Source organism: Drosophila simulans, chromosome 2R (assembly GCF_016746395.2).
Source record: "Drosophila simulans strain w501 chromosome 2R, Prin_Dsim_3.1, whole genome shotgun sequence".
Taxonomy (NCBI): domain Eukaryota; kingdom Metazoa; phylum Arthropoda; class Insecta; order Diptera; family Drosophilidae; genus Drosophila; species Drosophila simulans.
The window spans coordinates 14,096,556-14,114,683 of NC_052521.2; the positions used below are offsets into that span (position 1 = coordinate 14,096,556).

The 18,128-nt window shown below is 42.2% G+C and overlaps 6 protein-coding genes across 12 annotated transcripts; 5 read left to right on the forward strand and 1 right to left on the reverse strand.

The window, feature by feature from the left end:
* Window positions 1–298: 298 nt before the first annotated feature.
* Window positions 299–5,239, forward strand: LOC6734827 (protein DEK). 3 transcript variants are annotated; one of them, XM_016168256.3, is made up of 11 exons: window positions 299–440; window positions 943–1,189; window positions 1,764–2,245; window positions 2,304–2,724; window positions 2,786–2,886; window positions 2,949–3,122; window positions 3,185–3,373; window positions 3,436–3,520; window positions 3,576–3,697; window positions 3,756–3,908; window positions 3,973–5,239. In XM_016168256.3, the coding sequence occupies exons 1-11, from the start codon at window positions 438–440 to the stop codon at window positions 3,985–3,987; spliced, it is 1,992 nt and encodes a 663-aa protein (XP_016028058.1). In that variant the 5' UTR covers window positions 299–437; the 3' UTR covers window positions 3,988–5,239. The 3 variants fall into 3 exon arrangements, with proteins under 3 accessions (XP_016028058.1, XP_002081829.1, XP_016028059.1); XM_002081793.4 differs by having other exon boundaries at window positions 328–452; XM_016168257.3 differs by lacking the exon at window positions 299–440 and having other exon boundaries at window positions 741–1,189.
* A 1,596-nt stretch (window positions 5,240–6,835) lies between these two features.
* LOC6734828 (far upstream element-binding protein 3) lies at window positions 6,836–11,943 on the reverse strand. Of its 5 annotated transcripts, XR_005543721.2 has the most exons (8): window positions 11,762–11,942; window positions 11,520–11,705; window positions 10,349–11,440; window positions 10,138–10,290; window positions 9,588–10,075; window positions 9,277–9,523; window positions 8,741–9,214; window positions 6,836–8,281 (listed from the first exon to the last, which is right to left on the reverse strand). XR_005543721.2 is itself a non-coding variant. In XM_039292566.2 (6 exons), the coding sequence occupies exons 1-6, from the start codon at window positions 11,592–11,594 to the stop codon at window positions 8,858–8,860; spliced, it is 2,412 nt and encodes an 803-aa protein (XP_039148500.1). In that variant the 5' UTR covers window positions 11,595–11,943; the 3' UTR covers window positions 6,836–8,857. The 5 variants fall into 5 exon arrangements, 1 of the variants encoding a protein (XP_039148500.1); XR_005543722.2 differs by having other exon boundaries at window positions 6,836–8,230; window positions 11,520–11,943; XR_005543723.2 differs by having other exon boundaries at window positions 8,741–9,211; window positions 11,520–11,942.
* Window positions 11,944–12,407: 464 nt separating this feature from the next.
* LOC6734829 (probable elongation factor 1-beta) lies at window positions 12,408–13,343 on the forward strand. The gene is made up of 2 exons (XM_002081795.4): window positions 12,408–12,607; window positions 12,698–13,343. Exons 1-2 carry the CDS (start codon window positions 12,528–12,530, stop codon window positions 13,284–13,286), a joined length of 669 nt encoding a protein of 222 aa, XP_002081831.1. The 5' UTR covers window positions 12,408–12,527; the 3' UTR covers window positions 13,287–13,343.
* A 231-nt stretch (window positions 13,344–13,574) lies between these two features.
* Window positions 13,575–16,086, forward strand: LOC6734830 (lysozyme). The gene is made up of 3 exons (XM_016168258.3): window positions 13,575–13,790; window positions 15,498–15,668; window positions 15,740–16,086. Exons 1-3 carry the CDS (start codon window positions 13,709–13,711, stop codon window positions 15,970–15,972), a joined length of 486 nt encoding a protein of 161 aa, XP_016028063.1. The 5' UTR covers window positions 13,575–13,708; the 3' UTR covers window positions 15,973–16,086.
* Window positions 16,087–16,615: 529 nt separating this feature from the next.
* On the forward strand, window positions 16,616–17,266 carry LOC6734831 (lysozyme). Its single transcript, XM_002081797.4, has 2 exons — window positions 16,616–16,769; window positions 16,825–17,266. The coding sequence occupies exons 1-2, from the start codon at window positions 16,700–16,702 to the stop codon at window positions 17,238–17,240; spliced, it is 486 nt and encodes a 161-aa protein (XP_002081833.1). The 5' UTR covers window positions 16,616–16,699; the 3' UTR covers window positions 17,241–17,266.
* Window positions 17,267–17,403: 137 nt separating this feature from the next.
* Window positions 17,404–18,128, forward strand: LOC6734832 (lysozyme 2). Its single transcript, XM_002081798.3, has 2 exons — window positions 17,404–17,711; window positions 17,777–18,128. Exons 1-2 carry the CDS (start codon window positions 17,468–17,470, stop codon window positions 18,010–18,012), a joined length of 480 nt encoding a protein of 159 aa, XP_002081834.1. The 5' UTR covers window positions 17,404–17,467; the 3' UTR covers window positions 18,013–18,128.

The following is an 18,128-nucleotide window of genomic DNA, read 5'->3' on the forward strand; positions in this document are numbered from 1 at the left end:
AATCAAAATACACCAGTTAATTAAATTACTACCCAAATTCAATTAAAAATAAAGATTTTCTTTTGAATATTTTTATTTGCGTATATAAATATTTTAGTCAGATCAGACTAAAAGATGCATTAGAATATGATTACAAGTAAGCAATATAGTTAGCTTAGAATAATTGCGATAGAGTTGACTGGACACTATCAACTTTTGGACTTTTGGGTGCATTTTGAAATAAAGAATAATAACATGGTATTAGCAACTGAACATATATACCAACTTAATTGCCTTGTAAAAAGCCCGCCAAAAGTGAGCAATGAAAAGGGCACCCATTATTTGGCCGGGTATTTTTTAGTGCTTGTCGACCGCGATACTATCGATTGTGACACCTCTTCTAGTGAGCAGATTGAATGTGTGTCGGCTGACGGAAAAACAGAAAAGCCATTAGAAATATGGTATGTAAAAAGGTGAAAAATGTGGGAAAAAGCGCCGGAAAGTGTTCGCCAGCGAGGTAAAATGAAAACGGCGGGATTGCTAACGTATTTTGTGTGTAAATAGAGCGCAACAAATTATCCGCGAGGCTAACTGTCCGACTATCGGTTCTCTCCCGCCGTTCGGTTGTGTGTATAAACATGGCGTCGTTGTGGCTCGAGATGCCGATGCGAGTGGGTGCGAGCGGGACGACTATTGTGTGTGTGTGCGCCTCATAGATTTGCAATGTTGTTTTTTCTATCGCCTCTCTCGTTTCTCACTCCCTCTCTCACTTGCTCGCTCGCTCGGCGAAGAAGACACGCATACACAAACTCGCAATCGCCGAAGACCTAACTCACACTCAAATTGCGATTCGATTAAAAAAGAAATTGGCGCACCGAAACCCATCGTATTGGCCGCCAAAAAATTTGCAAGTGTAATCCAATTGTGACTTTGTATCTTTCCATGCCATCGCCGCACGAAAAGGATGCTAACAAAGCGGCAGAAACGGCAGCCAAAGAAAATGCCGCCGATAAGGTAAGCGATGTGGAGAATGCATCGGTCGCTGCGGGGGTGGCGAAAGCCGAGGGGGCTCACCCGGAAAGGGGCTCCAAAGATGCAGCCGAAACCCCCGCCGATGCCGACGCCGCTGCCTCTGCCGCCACTGATGACGTCGCTGATAAAAAAGCCAAAGGAGACTCAACGGCAGTTTCAAATCCCGAATCGGATGCAGGTAAATAAAAATTAAAAGGCAAAGCCACGCGAACACACAATCATAACCAACTGTGTGTGTGAAGAACGAGAGAGAAAAACAAAAATCAAAGTGAATTTAGCGCGCATTTCAAAAAACGCGCCGAACTTTTGTGCTCTCTCTTCGGGAAAGTTCTTTTCCTCTCTCGTCCTCTTGTTCGCTTTCGGCTACTTATTGGGAGAGCTCCGATGTGGCGCTGCGGTCTAAAGCGTCGCTCCTTGTGTCTCTCTTGTTTACCGCGCTATGCTGATGTTGGCATGTGGTTCGATCCCTCTCCGTGACGATGTTTACAAAACCATTATTAGAATTTGATGATTGTTTTCTTTATACTTTACTTCCTTCCTTCCTTGGCTTTTGTTCATGCTAAATCCTTTAAATGGGTTCTGCGTAGTTTAATGCCGAGGTACAGCAAAACTTCAATATTCATGTTCCCTTGCGCTCCCAAACGAACTTAGCATTGGACTTCCCAAGGTTGAAGACATTTTATTTTAACTCCTTTTTTATTTTATTACATTTGAACTTTTACAAATAATAATAACTACAATTAATTTTATAGCTGCAGCGGACAAAAAGGAGAAATCTCCCTCGCCGGCCATAAAGAAGTCCAACAATAAGGATGCTAAAAAGGAGGACAACTCCGAAAAGGACGAAGAGAACTCGGAAGACGGCGATGAACCAGAGGAGGAGGGTGATGAGAAAGCTAGCGATGAAGAGAGCGAAAAGAAGAAACCGAAATTAGATGCAGAGGACAAGAAAAAGGATGCCACTGATGAGTCCAAGCCAAAGTCCGGAGCCGATAAGCCCAAGAAACCCGAGCCCAAGGCCAAGAATGGCAAGGTGGCCAAGGAGGAGGACGACGACGAAGAGGACGAGGATGATGAGGATGCCGAAGATGATGACGGAGAGGAAAACGATGGCCTGGACAAGAATAACGAGGTGGCCGAGGATGACGAGAATGTCGTGGCTCTCGCCGAGATTGATCGCATCAATGAGAATATCAACAAGACTCGTGTAGATGGTCTGCAAACATTGCATGCAGTAAGTTGACGAACATTTTTGCCAAAAACTTGTCCCTAATTGCACTCCCCATTTACAGATCTGCTTTGGCGCACAAGGCAAGAACAATGTGGTCAAGAAGAACTTGCGCTCCTTTGCCGGTTTCGAGTTTGCCAAGGATTCAGCGGAGTACAACAAAAAGCTGGAGGCCATTAAAAAAGTGGATAATAAGGGCCTGCGCAGCATCTGCGAGATCCTTACTCTCGATCGCAAGGGCAGCAAGAACGAGACTGTCCTGCGCGTGCTCAAATTCCTAATGGAACCAGACGAGTCGCTTTGCTTGGAGCAGGGTGACGAAGAGGAGGAGGAAGATCCGGAGGACGAGGATCTGGATGAAGATGAGGAGGACCCGCCCAGTGAAGAGGACAAGAAGCGAAAGAGCGGAAAGTCTAGCGGCGGCGCTGGCAGAGGCTCTGCACGCAATTCCACCGGACGTCCCCGGCGCGCGACGGCAGGAAAGAGTATGCTCATCTAAATCAAAAGTACTTCATATATCTAAACATATTTACGTTTTACTTTCAGAAATGTCCGCATATGTAGATTTCTCCAGCTCTGACGATAGCGAGCAAAAAGTTGCAGTTCCCAAAAGGAGAAGAAATGATGACTCCGAGTCGGGCTCAGATGTAAGTATCCTTCGCCCAGAGACCATGCACACAAATTGGCTCATATGTCGTTTTGATTACAGTACAATCCTTCTGCCAATTCCGACTCTGATGGTGGTCGTGGTGGTGGTGCTGGTGCAGCAGGTCGCAAAGTCCCAAGCCGCGGTGGTCGCGGTCGTCCTGCGCGCAAAAGTCGCAGAAGAAACTCTGATTCCGAGGAAGAAGAGGAATCAGAAGTTTCCGATGCCGATAGTGATGTATGTATTACTACTATAAACGTATGACCAAGTGACCTGTATTAAAATACCCAAATCCTCAGGTCCCAAAACGCAAACGTGGTTCCGTTGGAAAACGTGGACGACCGGCAGCTCCTGCGTCAGCCGGACGAAGGGGTAGAGGGCGAGGTGCAGCTTCCCGCAAGCGTAAAGATTCAGATAGTGAAGATGAGGATGTATCCGAGGATGAAGAGGAGGAGGATGTCTCCGATTTTGCCAGTGATCAAAGCGAAGTATGTAAATTTAATTAATATCGAGCATTTTGTGTTTTATCATATATATGCCAATTTCATAGGAGGAACGTCCCAAAAAGAGCAAGAAGCCCATTACGCCTGCGAAAAATAGCAAAGCTAACAACAAGTCAAAGCCAGCTGGAAAGGGTAAGTTCAAGGAGTTATGAAAACCGTATGAAATAACAATTAATGTAATCCGTAGCCGATAGTCGATCGAAAAAATCAAAGAAGGAATCGTCCGAGGAAGATGATGATGTCGATGACAAAGATGAATCCGACGAGGATGAGCCACTAACCAAAAAGGGCAAACAGGCATTCCCAACGGTTGGTAGCCAGTAATCGAAGTCGTAATGTGTTGTACTCATCGAACATCTAATTGCAGGACGAACAAATACGAGGATATGTCAAAGAGATTCTGGATAAAGCCAATCTGGAGGAGATTACCATGAAAACGGTGTGCAAGCAAGTGTATGCAAAATATCCTGACTTTGACCTAACAGACAAGAAAGACTTCATCAAGGCGACAGTGAAAGCGGTAAGTTACAAGCATATTTATAATTTCTGTTTTCCTTAAACTCAATTTATTTCCCAATTCTTAGTTAATTGCGACATAAAACGACGCGTTGACAAGGCCACTTTAAAGTCGAAGAAGGGTCCAGGCTCTGTACACATACAAAAGAATACAGGCGACAGCAAAGTCAGGACGTTGTACGCCAAAACAGAAAGAAGTTGGGCATGGTTCGCGAAATGTAACTCCTAGTAGTTGTCTCCTATAAGTATATGATTTGTACTCCTATCCTAAAAGCTATCTGCAGTTCACCTTAATCCTAACGTCAGCGGCAGTCGACTATCCATTCTTATATATATTCATCTGTATATATAACTTTTTATTTGTCCAACCGTGCGCACGCACGCACATCATTTTCTATTTTCCTGAAAGTGTGTGCTAACGACAGCTCTGCGAAGTGTGTAAATTAAGCAAAGAGAAACTTGTAAAAATCCGATAAAAAAGAAACACCTAAACTGTAGTGCATTTTGATTTGACGTTCAACAAGAAAAGATGTATTTAACCTTAAGGCACAAGAAATAATAAACAAAAAGCAAAATTACAAATTTATAAAAGCGTGAAATATATGAAATTTCACACACTGGCAGCAGTACAAAAACAAACGAAAGTGGAAAACCATTTTAAATTTACACGATTACAAAACGTTTTTGGCCAATGTAAAAAAAATAATGTATCTTTTTTGGGCGAGTAATTTTAAGGCACACTTGAGCGGAGCTCCTGAGTCAAATGTTTAACTGCTGTTCCCAAAATATATCCTTGAAACCCATTTTGATTTTGATGTCTCCATCGCATCCCAACTCCTGCTGTTCAACCCAAATGCTCGGGCCCCAGTGTGATTGAAGATAGGAAGGTTTCTCGGCTTATTAACTAGAGACAAGCTCACAGCAAATTGTGAGTAAAATAAACAAACAGAAGATTGAATGTGGAATGAGGAGAGGAATAAAGTTAAATATTATAAATATTAGATATTTACAAGGTAATAATAGATGTATGTTAATTTTAAAAGAACAAATATGAATAGAAAAAACCGAAACGTTTAATTGCCAGCAAGAGAGAAGTAAAAGAACAAAATCCGTTTCAATATTATCACAGTCGCATCTCAATGGAAGTTTTCCCGTAGTAAACTCGTAAATGAATATCAAAAACAACACTAATAAAGCTCCACAAAATTAGTTTAGTCCCAGAAATTGGCAACTAAGCTATATACTCTTGTGCATTCTGTTCTGTTTCAATTTCAAATGTTTGCTAAAAAAAAGCTAAATGGAATGCAGTAATAAAGTGCTATAAATTAAGAGAAACCTTATCGATTTTCTAAATGGGTTGGAATTATTGAAATGGATCAAAATCCCAGTGGCGGAAGTAATCTGATTTTTTTTTTTCTAAAAACGTTCTTTTTAGGTAGTCCATATATATTCTGACTTAATTTGAAGGAAACATGCTTTATTTTGGGTTGTAGAATGGGAAGTTTATTTGAAATGTAAAATTGTTCAATTAGGACATTTTCTACAATTGAATTTAACAAATATCTATACGATTTAAGAAAATAATTAAACTAATTTCTGTCGGGGATTTACCGGGTGGTAATTGAAAGCTGTCGAGTGGACAAAACGCTGAAACATACAGATAGTCAGTTATGATTCAGATATAATATATATATATATTGTCAAAAATGGTTAATATATGTTTAAAAAAAAACAATGTAAATATCAATTTCGGGACAAAAATACATATATCAATGAGAAGTGTGGATAATACGGGAGAAGGAATCAACTTTTCTCTCAATTGTTCCTGCAAATAGATCAAAGCACGTAATTTAAATGAAACGAATGGAAATGTATGCAGAAATGTAAATTTCAAAAATATCATTTGATTGCAAAATAAACGGCTTGACATTGGACCCAAAAGAAATGCTCAACGAAATGGGTTATTGAACGTTCTACTTTTAATATTTGGTTGGGTCATACTTACCTTGGACGATATAGGATACGCAGGATGTCCTTGAAAACCTTTGCTAGAATGAAAAAAGAAAATCGACTTCCCACAACCATAGAAAATTGGGTTCTTCTCTTTCAAACTGCCATATTATTCGGATTTTTTTTTTTAATTCTAGACCTGAATCGCTGTTATTATACGAAATATATTCAATATATTATAGTACACAAAATGGAATAGTATAAATTAGGGATTGGCTTGGGAGCCAATGTAAACCGCTTATAGAGCAAGCAAATGATACCTTTAAACGATATTTTACAAATATGTATACAGCACAGAATTTATCAATAGGGAGCACTGTTCGGGAAATCAAATATCGTTCGTTTTGCTAGGCAATTATTGAGAAATACGTATATAAATATATGCATATATATAGTCAATTGTCTAGGAATATTATGTAGTATAAAAAATATTCAGGATAATCAGTTATGGGTATAATATATGTGCAGTTTGATATTAAAATTGTACTCCAATGTGGTTCCAAGCATACCCAATAATGTGGCAATCAATCGACCATCCCTGGGAAAAGTCAAAAGCCCGTCCCGATCCCCAAGATCTCTTCCACGAGCAAGAACGACCAGAACCTCTGAAAATACGCTCAATAAACGATTTTCATATGTGGCATAAACAATCAGCTGGATATATAAATCAAGAGCGATATAGTCGAGTCCCGACTATCTGATACTCGTTACTATCATTATAGTTTTGGTTTAGGATGAGGGAACTTGAAAATGTAGTGGCATATCATGCATCATTTAGCGGAATATATAGACAACTAACTTGAAAAATATATATACTATATATGCCAAGACAAGTAACGGGTATAAATGTAATTAATAGAAACGCAATAGGACACACAGCACCGAAATGCTCCGTGCTGGCAAAATGTATGTTGAAATATATTATATGGTATATTAAATGTTTATTCAATGCTTTGCCGGCCGCAGGACGGAGGATCAGGATTTGGATGGTAGTCCCGAACTGATCCTGCGTGGCCGAACAACGGTTACAATATGGTTGATCTGCTGTTGCAACAATCAGATATTTGGGGAGACGTAAAACTTAGATTATATATCGGTATTAAGACTAAATTATGGTAGACCTACATTCATTGGGTAAGTTTCATTGTTTCAATTGCAATATGTTTAATAGACAGTAATAACAACACACAATCTTACCAAGTTTGACACTTTTACAATATATGTATGGTTCGTATTTCATCGTGTTTTTTGTTTTTGTTTTTTGTTTTGTTATAGTGTGAAAAAGTTTTGGGGTTTGATTTCGTATTTCTGCTATTAACTGGTCTGAAGAGCGGCCTCTGAAAATAACATACTTTATGTTTGCATTCGGTGAAATAGATATTAAAGCAAGCATGATTATCCTGCGCGTTCGTTTAAAGGTAAATATTGCAAGTATATTCAAACCAGGTTTATAATTTTAAAAAATATTATAGAGCACGAAATAATTTAAAAGTCAGTTCAGTTTCACCTTAGTGCTACAAAAATGATTTCATGGATTCTCCAGAACTGAAAGATGAAAATATTGTTATGCAAGATGTTAAATATCAATTAAAGAAGATAACCTTTTGTACCAGGCCCTCACTTGAATCAAATTGAAAGAAAGGTTCGATCAAATCTTTTAAATCTTACCAGATCAGCAGACATATGTATATATGATCAAGTGTAAATGTCGATCATATATAGTTCAAATGGCTTCTAGTACAACTAAGCTAAGCTAAGTACGTGAAAATGAGTTCGTGTATATAAAACGTTCGATTTGTTTATTGCTACCATTAAAGTTGAGAAGTTTAACAAAGGGTGCCTTTAATTACTAGAACGCCCATTGCAGATCGGTTGCCTGATTTCACGGTGAAAGAACCTATATATGCGATGTATATATATATAATATATATATATATAATATATATATGCAGATGTGTATAAAAAATGAAAAAAACACCCAAAACGGATTCAATTAGCGTCTCTTAGTATGTCTGTGCAAGTGGTGATCATGAACAGCAAGAGCATTATGTTTCAATCGGTCGGAATTATATGTAGTTATAAGGTAAAAGTAGACTTAGGATCTCGGGATAATCGCTTACAAGCTAATGGTGAAATTATATGCAGTATCCAAATAATAGACAGTGTTAATATAATTAATTTACAATTCTGCAAAAGCTTAACGTTCTCCGATTTATCCGGGTCCTCGCCTGATGTCCGCCTTCATCCCATGGTGATGCTTCTGCTTTTGCTTTTGCTGTTGTTATTGCAATTAAAAATCAATTCGTTTCTGATTTGCTAGTTTTGTGGGGGGATAAAAGACATAGGACATAGTAGAACAATAGATCACTGCAAAGAGTTTTACGCATGGTAAACAAGATTTGGTTAGGCTATTACAAGTCATAATGTAGGCAATGGATCACACCATTTTCCAATTGAGTCAACAAACTTAGATTTGGAGGAAAATGATAATCATCTGCAAACAAACAACCCATCCGATGTGGGCCAATACTATGACACATGATTATCATTGCCTAAAATCCTCTCCGAAAAATTGATCTCGCCCAAAATACAAATTCGTACCAACATAATTGGAAAATGTGAACCCAAAATTGTATTGTGTAAAATATTTGTAATGCAGATGAGGAATATTGATTTTTCTAAAATAAAGCGATCATTTTTAAGCAGATGGAAAACGCAAAAATACGTAATGCATATAATTTATAGGCGGCAATTCAATTTCAATAGAATATACATAAACACACTCCTCTGACAACTACTGGAAATGTTTTTAGCTTAAAAACTCACCCCATTCAAGGCACCTGCATCGTCCTCAACCCGCAGCATCTTCCACTTCGGCGTTCGCTTCCACTCCCACATACACCTCCTTCCCGCCACCGACGATTCCGATCCCGCCGAACGTCCTCAGTGATTGTCGTTTTTGTGCGATTTCTGCTGCTGTTGGCCCGGCGCACCGGGATAGCCGCCGTAGCCAGCGCCCGGATAATTGCCAGGATAGTTGCCCGGCGGACCACCGCCCTGCCCTCCACCGGGCTGAGGCGCTCCCTGGGGCTGACCACCAGCTGCAGCCGCAGCTGCATAATACTGCGAATACTGTGCATACTGAGTGGGCGTCATGCTCTGGCCATAACCACCGGCCGCCGCTGCAGCAGCAGCTGCTGCCGCCGCCGCCGCAGCGGGATTGGGCTGCTGCTGGCCGGCGCTGGGGCCGCCCTGGCTGGAATTCGGCGTACTGCTCTGTCCACCAGCTCCGTTCTGCTGCTAATTTTAAGTATTTCCATTATATAGATAATATTGTATCGAAGGGATGGCATTCCACCCACCTTATTCTTTAATGTCTTTTCGATGGCCTCAGCTTCTTCAATCTTGCCCACGCTGCGATAGTACTCCGCCCACTGGGCACTGTAGTCGGCTCCTCCGGCACCAGCGCCTCCTGGCTGCTGCTGGGACTGTTGCTGCTGTTGGGGTTGTTGCTGCTGTTGCGGCTGGACAGGCCCGGAGGAGCCGCCCGCCTGCTTGGCCTTCATTTGCTGCTCGATCATTTCAGCCTCACGATGGCATCCCATTTGTCTAAATTGGAAAGATATACGTTTATAAAAAGATATTTATGAAAGCGTTGTTGGTGAATGCTTACTTGTAGTACTCGATCCACTGAGCCGAGTAGTCTTGGCCACCGGAAGCTCCTCCAGCAGCAGCGCCTCCTTGATTAGCCATGGCCATTTGCTGCTGTTGACCGGACGGATCCCAACCTTGCTGCCCGTAGGGTCCACCCCAAGGCTGTTGTTGGTAGCCAGCTCCCGAGTTGGGATCGCCTCCCTGCATTTGATTCTGGCCGCCATAGCCGCCTTGCTGCTGATTGTGGTGGGAGTTGTTCTGGCCACCGCCAGAATTTCCGCCACCACCGCCGGGACCTCCACCGATGGGCTTGCGAGAAATGACATTCAGCTCCATGTTGATCTTCTCGGAAATCATTTGGCGGGCAGCCTCCACCTGGTCGGTGGTGCCCTTAGATTTGAAGAGCTTCTCGTTGGGGGGATTGCTGGCATTGCGATCCATTTCAGTGTGCGCTCCAGATTGCTGGTTGATCAGCTTGATGGTCTCACCGCCGCGACCAATAACAATCTGCATGGAAATGGGTAACGTTTAGAGAGCTTGATACTCTGGCGCCATGTTTCTGAACCTACTCCACATTTGGAAGCGGGAACTAGGAATGTAATTTCCTCCCGTCCACCTTGGGCGTGATTAACACCGTATCCATAGCCGTAGTTTGAGTTGCCAGAGTCTCCTCCTGGGCCACCGCCTCCTCCATTGCCATTTCGATTCATGCCGTTTCGTTGCTATCGCATTAAGTATAGGTAATGTATTTGCCTCTTTAAGAAAATACTTTCGACTCACCATCACGTTTTCAATTAGCCCATCAATGGTGCGCTTGGCATCGTCGACCTGCTGGCGAGTGCCCTGAATGACGCACCTGCGGTCGCCCATTTCGTCGTTCTTTCCCTGGATGAACTGCAGTTTGCAGCCGCACTCAGTTTGTATTTTACGTATCATGTCGCCGCCTTTGCCGATGACCACGCCAACTGCAATTTTGGGCACAAAGACTTCGGTGCTCTCGCCGCCGTTGCCATTATTAAAGTTATTGAATCCCATGCCTGGACCGCCGCCACCTCCTCCGCTGCCCCGACCACCCTGCTGCTGACCCTGTGCGTCCTTCTGGGCAATCAGGTCGAGCACCATCTGCTTGGCGTGCTCTATCTTCTGCGCCTCGCCGGAAATGCGAAGGGGCTTGATTAGCTCCTGGTTTGGTCCGTCCTGGATGATGATCATTTTGGCTCCGGTCTTCTCCTGCAGCTGTTTTATGGTATCGCCGCCCTTGCCAATAACCAAGCCCACCTTGGCGCCCGGAATCATGATCTCCTGGTAAGGTGGATAACCGCTAGGTCCCGGTGGCGGCATGTTGATCGTCAACAGCACCTCAACCTGTCCCCCGCCAGCCCGATTGGCCATGTTCTGAATCATTTCGCGGCCCTTGGTAACTGTATCCCTTTGACCACGCAGCATGATAACCCGATCTTGATCCTGCATAACCTGCACTTTTACACCGGACTCGGCCTGGATGTGGGTGATGGTGTCGTTGCTGGAACGACCCATAAAGGCGCCGGCCACCGATTCGGGCAGACGGATCTGCTCCTCACAGCTTGTTCCCGCCGAGGCGGCCAAGCGAGCGGCTACTGCAGCAGCCTGGGCGATTGCCTGAGTAATGCTGGCACCGCCAGGACCTCCGCCGCCGCCACCACCACCCCCGCTGCCGCTGCTCATGTTGGAGCTATTGTTGGCGTATTCCGGACTGCCCAAGGAGCGTTTGGACTCCGGACCGCTATCGCCGTCGTCGTTGATACGCTTAAAGCTCGGTGCTCCACCCGAAGACGGTGGCGATGGACCCGCTGTGGCGCCGCCCTGCTGGCTGGGCTGGATCTTGGCTGCGATCTGGTTTGGGGATTGGGGCAAAAGAAGCCGAATCAATGCCCACTTCCGCTTCTTCCTCTTCCAAGTGGTGGGAACTCACCTGCTTGGCACGCTGAATTGCCTGGGCGAGTGCCTGCGATTGATTGATGCCGCCTTGTTGCTGGAACTCGCTCATAGTTCTTGGTTTTTAACAAGTATGTAATTCGGTTCTTTATGATTTTTTTTTTCTGTTTGACCGCACGCGTTGAAAATTCAATAGCCGAAAGCGATGATTGTTTCACAAAGGCTGAGAAAATACTATGAATGTTATATTTGGCTTCCTACGAAATTCGTTTTAGTTACTTTTGAATGCCAACTCTGCCTTATAGTTGAGCTGTTATTTTTTCGTGCTCTTCTACGTTTTTTTTAACTTTTCTTTCGGCTTTTCTGTGAAAATTATGCGTTTGCAAAAAAATTGTGTAGCATTATGCTTGACTGGTGGCGTTTTTTTCACCCTCAAGATTTTCACTGCATTTGGTTAACGGTAACACTGCGCATAAGGTATTCACGGTTTGAGTCCGCGCTTTTGGTATATTTGTGTTAAATTTTATATTAAATGACTTATTTGAATTTATTTGAAAATGAAGGGTGTACTTAAATTTTATGACATTCAAACTCTATTTCTATTAAGCCCTAGCTCCCTATTTGTGTGAATTTGCTCAATGAAATGTAAATTATCTTCACAAGTTTCAAAGTAGAAGCATACAATATGTATATATAGAAATATCAAACGTAATTGTTTGGCCATAAAATTTATATACCTTAATAAGGTATTAATTATATTATGTTTTTTTATATTAATTAACCGTATGTTTTATTAAAAATAAAATACAAATTAACGTTACAAATTTATTTTTATGTATGGTATATTTGAACGATATTTATTTACATTGCGGGTCACCCTGTGTTGCGACTGCTTGAAATACTAGAAAAGAGTCAGTATTTTCATCACATCTTTAAAGACCTGTTCCCGCGAAGGTCACTCTGTTCTTCTTTCGTCGGCAACGTTGCGCAGAGCACGGCTACAGATTTGTTAAACGCGAATTTACCCCACAAAAACGCATTTAAAATGGCTTTCGGTGATGTGACCACCCCGCAGGGACTGAAGGAGCTGAACGCCTTCCTGGCCGACAACAGCTACATCAGCGGGTAAGCACGCGTCATTAAATGTGAGGTTATGTACGACCTCACCACGTAGGCAGATGTATTGATCGAATAATTTTCCACCCATTTCTGTAGATATACTCCCAGCAAGGCCGATCTGTCCGTGTTCGATGCTCTGGGCAAGGCCCCCTCCGCCGACAATGTGAATGTGGCCCGCTGGTACCGCCACATCGCCTCCTTCGATGCCGCTGAGCGCGCCGCCTGGTCGGGCACTCCTCTGCCCCAGTTGGCCGGTGGAAAGCCCACGGTGGCTGCTGCTGCCAAGCCCGCCGCCGACGATGACGACGATGTGGATCTATTCGGATCCGACGATGAGGAGGACGAGGAGGCCGAGCGCATCAAGCAGGAGCGAGTTGCCGCTTACGCCGCCAAGAAGTCCAAGAAACCCGCCCTCATTGCCAAGTCGTCGGTGCTCCTCGATGTCAAGCCCTGGGATGACGAGACCGACATGAAGGAGATGGAGAACAATGTCCGCACCATCGAAATGGACGGTCTGCTGTGGGGCGCCTCCAAACTGGTCCCTGTCGGCTATGGCATCAACAAGTTGCAGATCATGTGCGTCATCGAGGACGACAAGGTGTCCATCGATTTGCTGCAGGAGAAGATCGAGGAGTTCGAGGACTTCGTACAGTCTGTCGACATTGCTGCCTTCAACAAGATCTAAACATCTGAGATTCTTATATTAACAATAAACTTGAGCAAAGCGAACTAAGCAAATATAGTTGTCGTCTTCATATTTAAATGAAATATCATAATTCAGATTGTAAAAACACATCAGTTATATTGAAATGATGATTGAGATACTTTAAATTTTCACCAAAAAGTATACTTTTCTAACCGGTAAAAATCCTAAATCTCTTAAGTTGGCTTGCCGGCTCTCTCAAGTTCTCAGCTTAAGTCTTCCGTTTTGAAGCTTTTGGCGAGCTTTTGTCAACAAAAAAGCGAAGCTCGTAGCACTTTCAGCTCAGTTGATCGGGCAGCTCGATAGAGTTCGGTTGTTTACAGATAGATAGTTGTGATACTGTTGAGCGACTTTTCAAATTGCATTTGCAAACAAATATTTTTCGGACACAAGTACTGCTTATAATGGCTGCCAACAAATTGTGCTGCACTGTGGCTATTGGCGCTCTTTTGTGCCTGGGATTCGCGGCCTTCATTCAAGCTCAGGGTGAGTTAAATACATCGAAAACCATATATTTACATTATATAGCCGAGAACATTTCCGTTCTTGTTTATTGTTCGCGGGACGTATTTGTTACGCATTTGCTGAGATTTGCTTTTAAAACGAAATATACAAATACCTGATCGTCTGCATTCATTAACATTAATTAGCAATTGTATAGATATTTGTGTCTTTTGTTCTGCGCCAAGACATGTTTCGTTCTTGAGCGGATTTCCCAGATATATTTATCCATCCATCGTGTTTGTCGCGATTTGCATACGACAAGTAACTGGAGGTTGACAAACGTCCATTTAAACTCGGGGATTTCTGATCGGTTTCAGATTCCATAATCGACCATCTATCATCTAAAACACGGGCCGTTGACATCGTTAGTTTTCAATAACGCATCATTGCCATTGAAATTACTTCCGATTAGTATACATCCATTACATTGGCGGAAATTAATTGGTATTAAGTTTGAAAAGTATCTATTAATCGTTGGCAGTAATTTGAAGTGAGCTCTTTGCTTCTCTGTTTAATAAACTAATTGTCTAAATGGGTAATTAGCGCAAATCAAGTCGTTAACTTTGCATTATTCGTGAAAAGGATGTAGTTTTACTGGAGATTTCCCCGAATCCGCAACAGCATTTTGCGGTGCACTTCGGTATTCTCCATTGTTTAGACCTCAAAAATCCCACTTTCGTGACAATTTGCTGCGTGTGGGTTATCTCTGGGTTAGGAAAACCCCCTGAAAAGGTGTTTATATAAACTAAAATATGCACTGATATCATATGTTATAGAAAGGTGGGAATAGATAAAAAGTTTTTAATATTGACCCAATTTTTATGCCTTTGAAGATTACTTTGCATAGGGTCACTGAACTTAGAAACCTCCGAGTTTTGCTCGTGTGTTTGTGTGGGTGAGCCAGAAGGCTAGATGACATGCTGTGCTTCACGCTTCTTTCGATCTTTTCGCATTGGCAAAATGCCGATACTCGTTAAAAATACAAAATTTAATTACAAGAACAAGGTCTTGATAACGCCGATTAATTGACTCATCCTCGCCTACGGGCTGCCGGATTTTGTTCTACGGAGATGCTTCAATGTTTCCATTGAAAGTTGCAAAACTAGTTCGGTACAAAATGGGATGGGAACGTGAGGCCGATGGATTTCAGGTTCATGGGCGTGCAAGCAACGGAATTGCTTTTCGTTTCTTGGATATATTTTATAAATTTATGGAATTTTTAAAACTTATGAACCCGCTTGCAAACACAGATAACATACTAGTATTAGTTTTAGTACCTGTAATAACAATGTTGTTTCATTAAAAGTTATCTTACACGGAAATCTCTTCCGTTGGAATTTATAATAATGAACGTATGAATTTTAAAAGAATTTGTTACAAGCTTAAGATAAATATAAAAACCAATTTGCTTAACTGGAATTTTTGTCTAATTAGTTTCCTACTACTTATTTCTGTGAGCTGTTAAAATTCCACCGTCTTCAACTTGTTATAACTCTCAAAAATTCAAAACATTACCAAATGCTCTGAATAAAGCGATGACATGATCTGAGCAAAAATGTGTGACACAATTCGAGTTTTGCTCTCGCACTGCTAACGCTCTTTTCAGGCTAATCTTAAAAAAAATAAAATAAAATTGAACTGAACTGATTTGATTTGACTTGATTCGAATGATCTTTAAACCCGAAACAGATAAGCCGGTGACTGATGTGTGCCTGGGATGCATCTGCGAGGCCATCAGTGGATGTAACCAGACACGTTACTGCGGCGGCGGAGTCTGCGGCCTGTTTCGCATCACCTGGGCATATTGGGCCGACGGCGGCAAGCTGACCTTGGGCAACGAGAGTCCCCAGTCGGAGGATGGTGAGTGTCCCATCCATTACCCCACGCAATAAACCTTATCATACATCTGGTGCACATTAATCTCGCTGCAGCCTATGCCAACTGCGTGAACGATCCCTACTGCGCGGCCAACACGATCCAGAATTACATGACCAAGTTCGGCCAGGACTGCAATGGAGACAACGCCATCGATTGCTACGACTTCGCTGCCATCCACAAGCTGGGCGGCTATGGGTGCAAGGGCGAGCTGAGCTACCAGTACCAGACGCAGCTGACCAACTGCCTCAATTCGTTCCAGCAGATCGATGTGCGCTCTAGCAAATAAACCCATTAACTTGCTAAATTTATGTTGTAATTAAATTTAAATAATGTAATAATTAATTATTTATGGCAATGCATTTGAATTCGATTCAGAATAAATGACAATACAAGCAAATAATTTTGAGCTTTAAAGTGCTTCACACTTGTTTCATAAATTTATAAAATTATTTCTAATGGGCAAAAAATATGGACCTTGTAATGAATTTCACTTCATTGGTAGGATTATTCGGTAAAATAAATTTTACATTACTTGCTTACTTACATATTTTCTACATCTTAGCTTGAAAGATAGCAAAATTAAACTAGTCTTTAACACATGCTTTAAAATATTTAAAAGTCGCAATGTAGCATACTTTTTGTTGTGAGTTTTAAAAATAACAATTTACTTGTAAGCTATAAACAAAAACAAAAGAAAATATGTTTTCTCTATTCCCTAATGAAACTTAGTTTGACCTCTGTTTTCAACTCACTAAGTTTAAAAGTAAAATCAACGCATTAATTAATATATTCAATTATCGGTTATGATTTTAATACTTTTAACTAGGAGTCAGTGAGTGGGGGTATGCGGTAAAACTATTCTTAACACTTTGTGTGGATGCGCCCTATAAACCGGTATTACCCGCTAGATTGGCGTATTTACCGGGTGTGTACTCAGTCCATGGGAATCGCTAGAACCATTCGCAGTTTCAGGGGCAGAGGTATTGGATGTTATTACTTAAACCTGCCGGAAAATGCGAGTTTTCCTGCTATATTCTATATATCTGCTGCTGGTACTGTCGCCTTCATTGGTTCAAGGCCAAGGTATGTTTTTTTGGTAAAAATATGTGTGATATAGTTAAAAAAATTGTGTAAACAGGTCATGTGCTGGATAAACCCGTAACGGAGCTGTGTCTCACCTGCATTTGTGAGGCCATCAGTGGCTGCAATGCCACAGCGATTTGCACCAGTCCGGAAAAGGGAACCTGCGGCATATTCCGCATCACCTGGGGATACTGGGTGGATGCTGGCAAGCTGACGGTTAATGGAGAGCATCCCGATTCGGAAAAGGCCTTCATCAACTGCGCCAATGATCCGCACTGTGCCGCCGACTTGGTGCAAAACTATATGAAGAAGTTCAATCAGGATTGCAACGATGATGGCGAGATGGATTGCCACGATTATGCTCGAATCCATAAACTGGGGGCTTATGGCTGCCAAGCGGATATGCCCTACAAATTCCAGAGTGTGTTCGAGGAGTGCATCGAGAAGTACGAGGATGAGGGATTTCAGTAAATAAAAAATAAACAATATATATATATGTCAATAAACTTAATATTTTTATTTACACGGGAATCACAGCTGATTGGAAACCAGATCGGTGCATTTCCTATAACTGAAATTAGTCACCTTCGATGGCGCTCAATTTCGATAATAAAAACCAGTAGTCACTGCTGAAATCGTTTCAGTGGCTGAACAATCGCGAAAGGCATCGAATCGGAAGTGAATACACAACTCGAGCTATGAATAGTGCACATATAGTATTTTTTGTACTGGGGCTCACAGTTGGTGGCATTTGGGTGCAAGCCGAGGTCCAAAAACCCATCACGGAACAATGCCTGATCTGTATGTGTGAGGCATTGAGTGGTTGCAACGCGACGGCAGTGTGCGTGAATGGGGCATGTGGCATATTCAGGATCACCTGGGATCAGTGGGTGGACTCAGGCCGATTGACCATACCCGGTGACTCGCCATTGACGGATAGTTGTAAGAACAAGAGATTTTCTGTCAATTTAGGGCATTTACTTACCTTTGAATTTGTATATACACAGCTTTTACCAACTGCGCCAACGATCCGTATTGTGCAGCCGATACTTTGCAGAGTTATATGGTGAAGTACGGGCAAGATTGCAATGATGATCAGATGGAAAACTGTTACGATTATGGTGCCATTCACTACATGGGTCCCTTCAACTGCAAGGCGGATATGCCCTACACCTACGAGAGCATTTTCAAACGATGTTTGAGAAACGCAATGCGGGATGACAAGCGTCAGAAGTCCAGCTAATCTAGTATTTAGCAACTAACTTATGAGGAAGAGTCCGCGTAATTTATGTGTGAATAACTTATAGCTAATATAGGCGTTAATTTCGATTAATAAACTAGTGGCTTGGAGTCAACTGA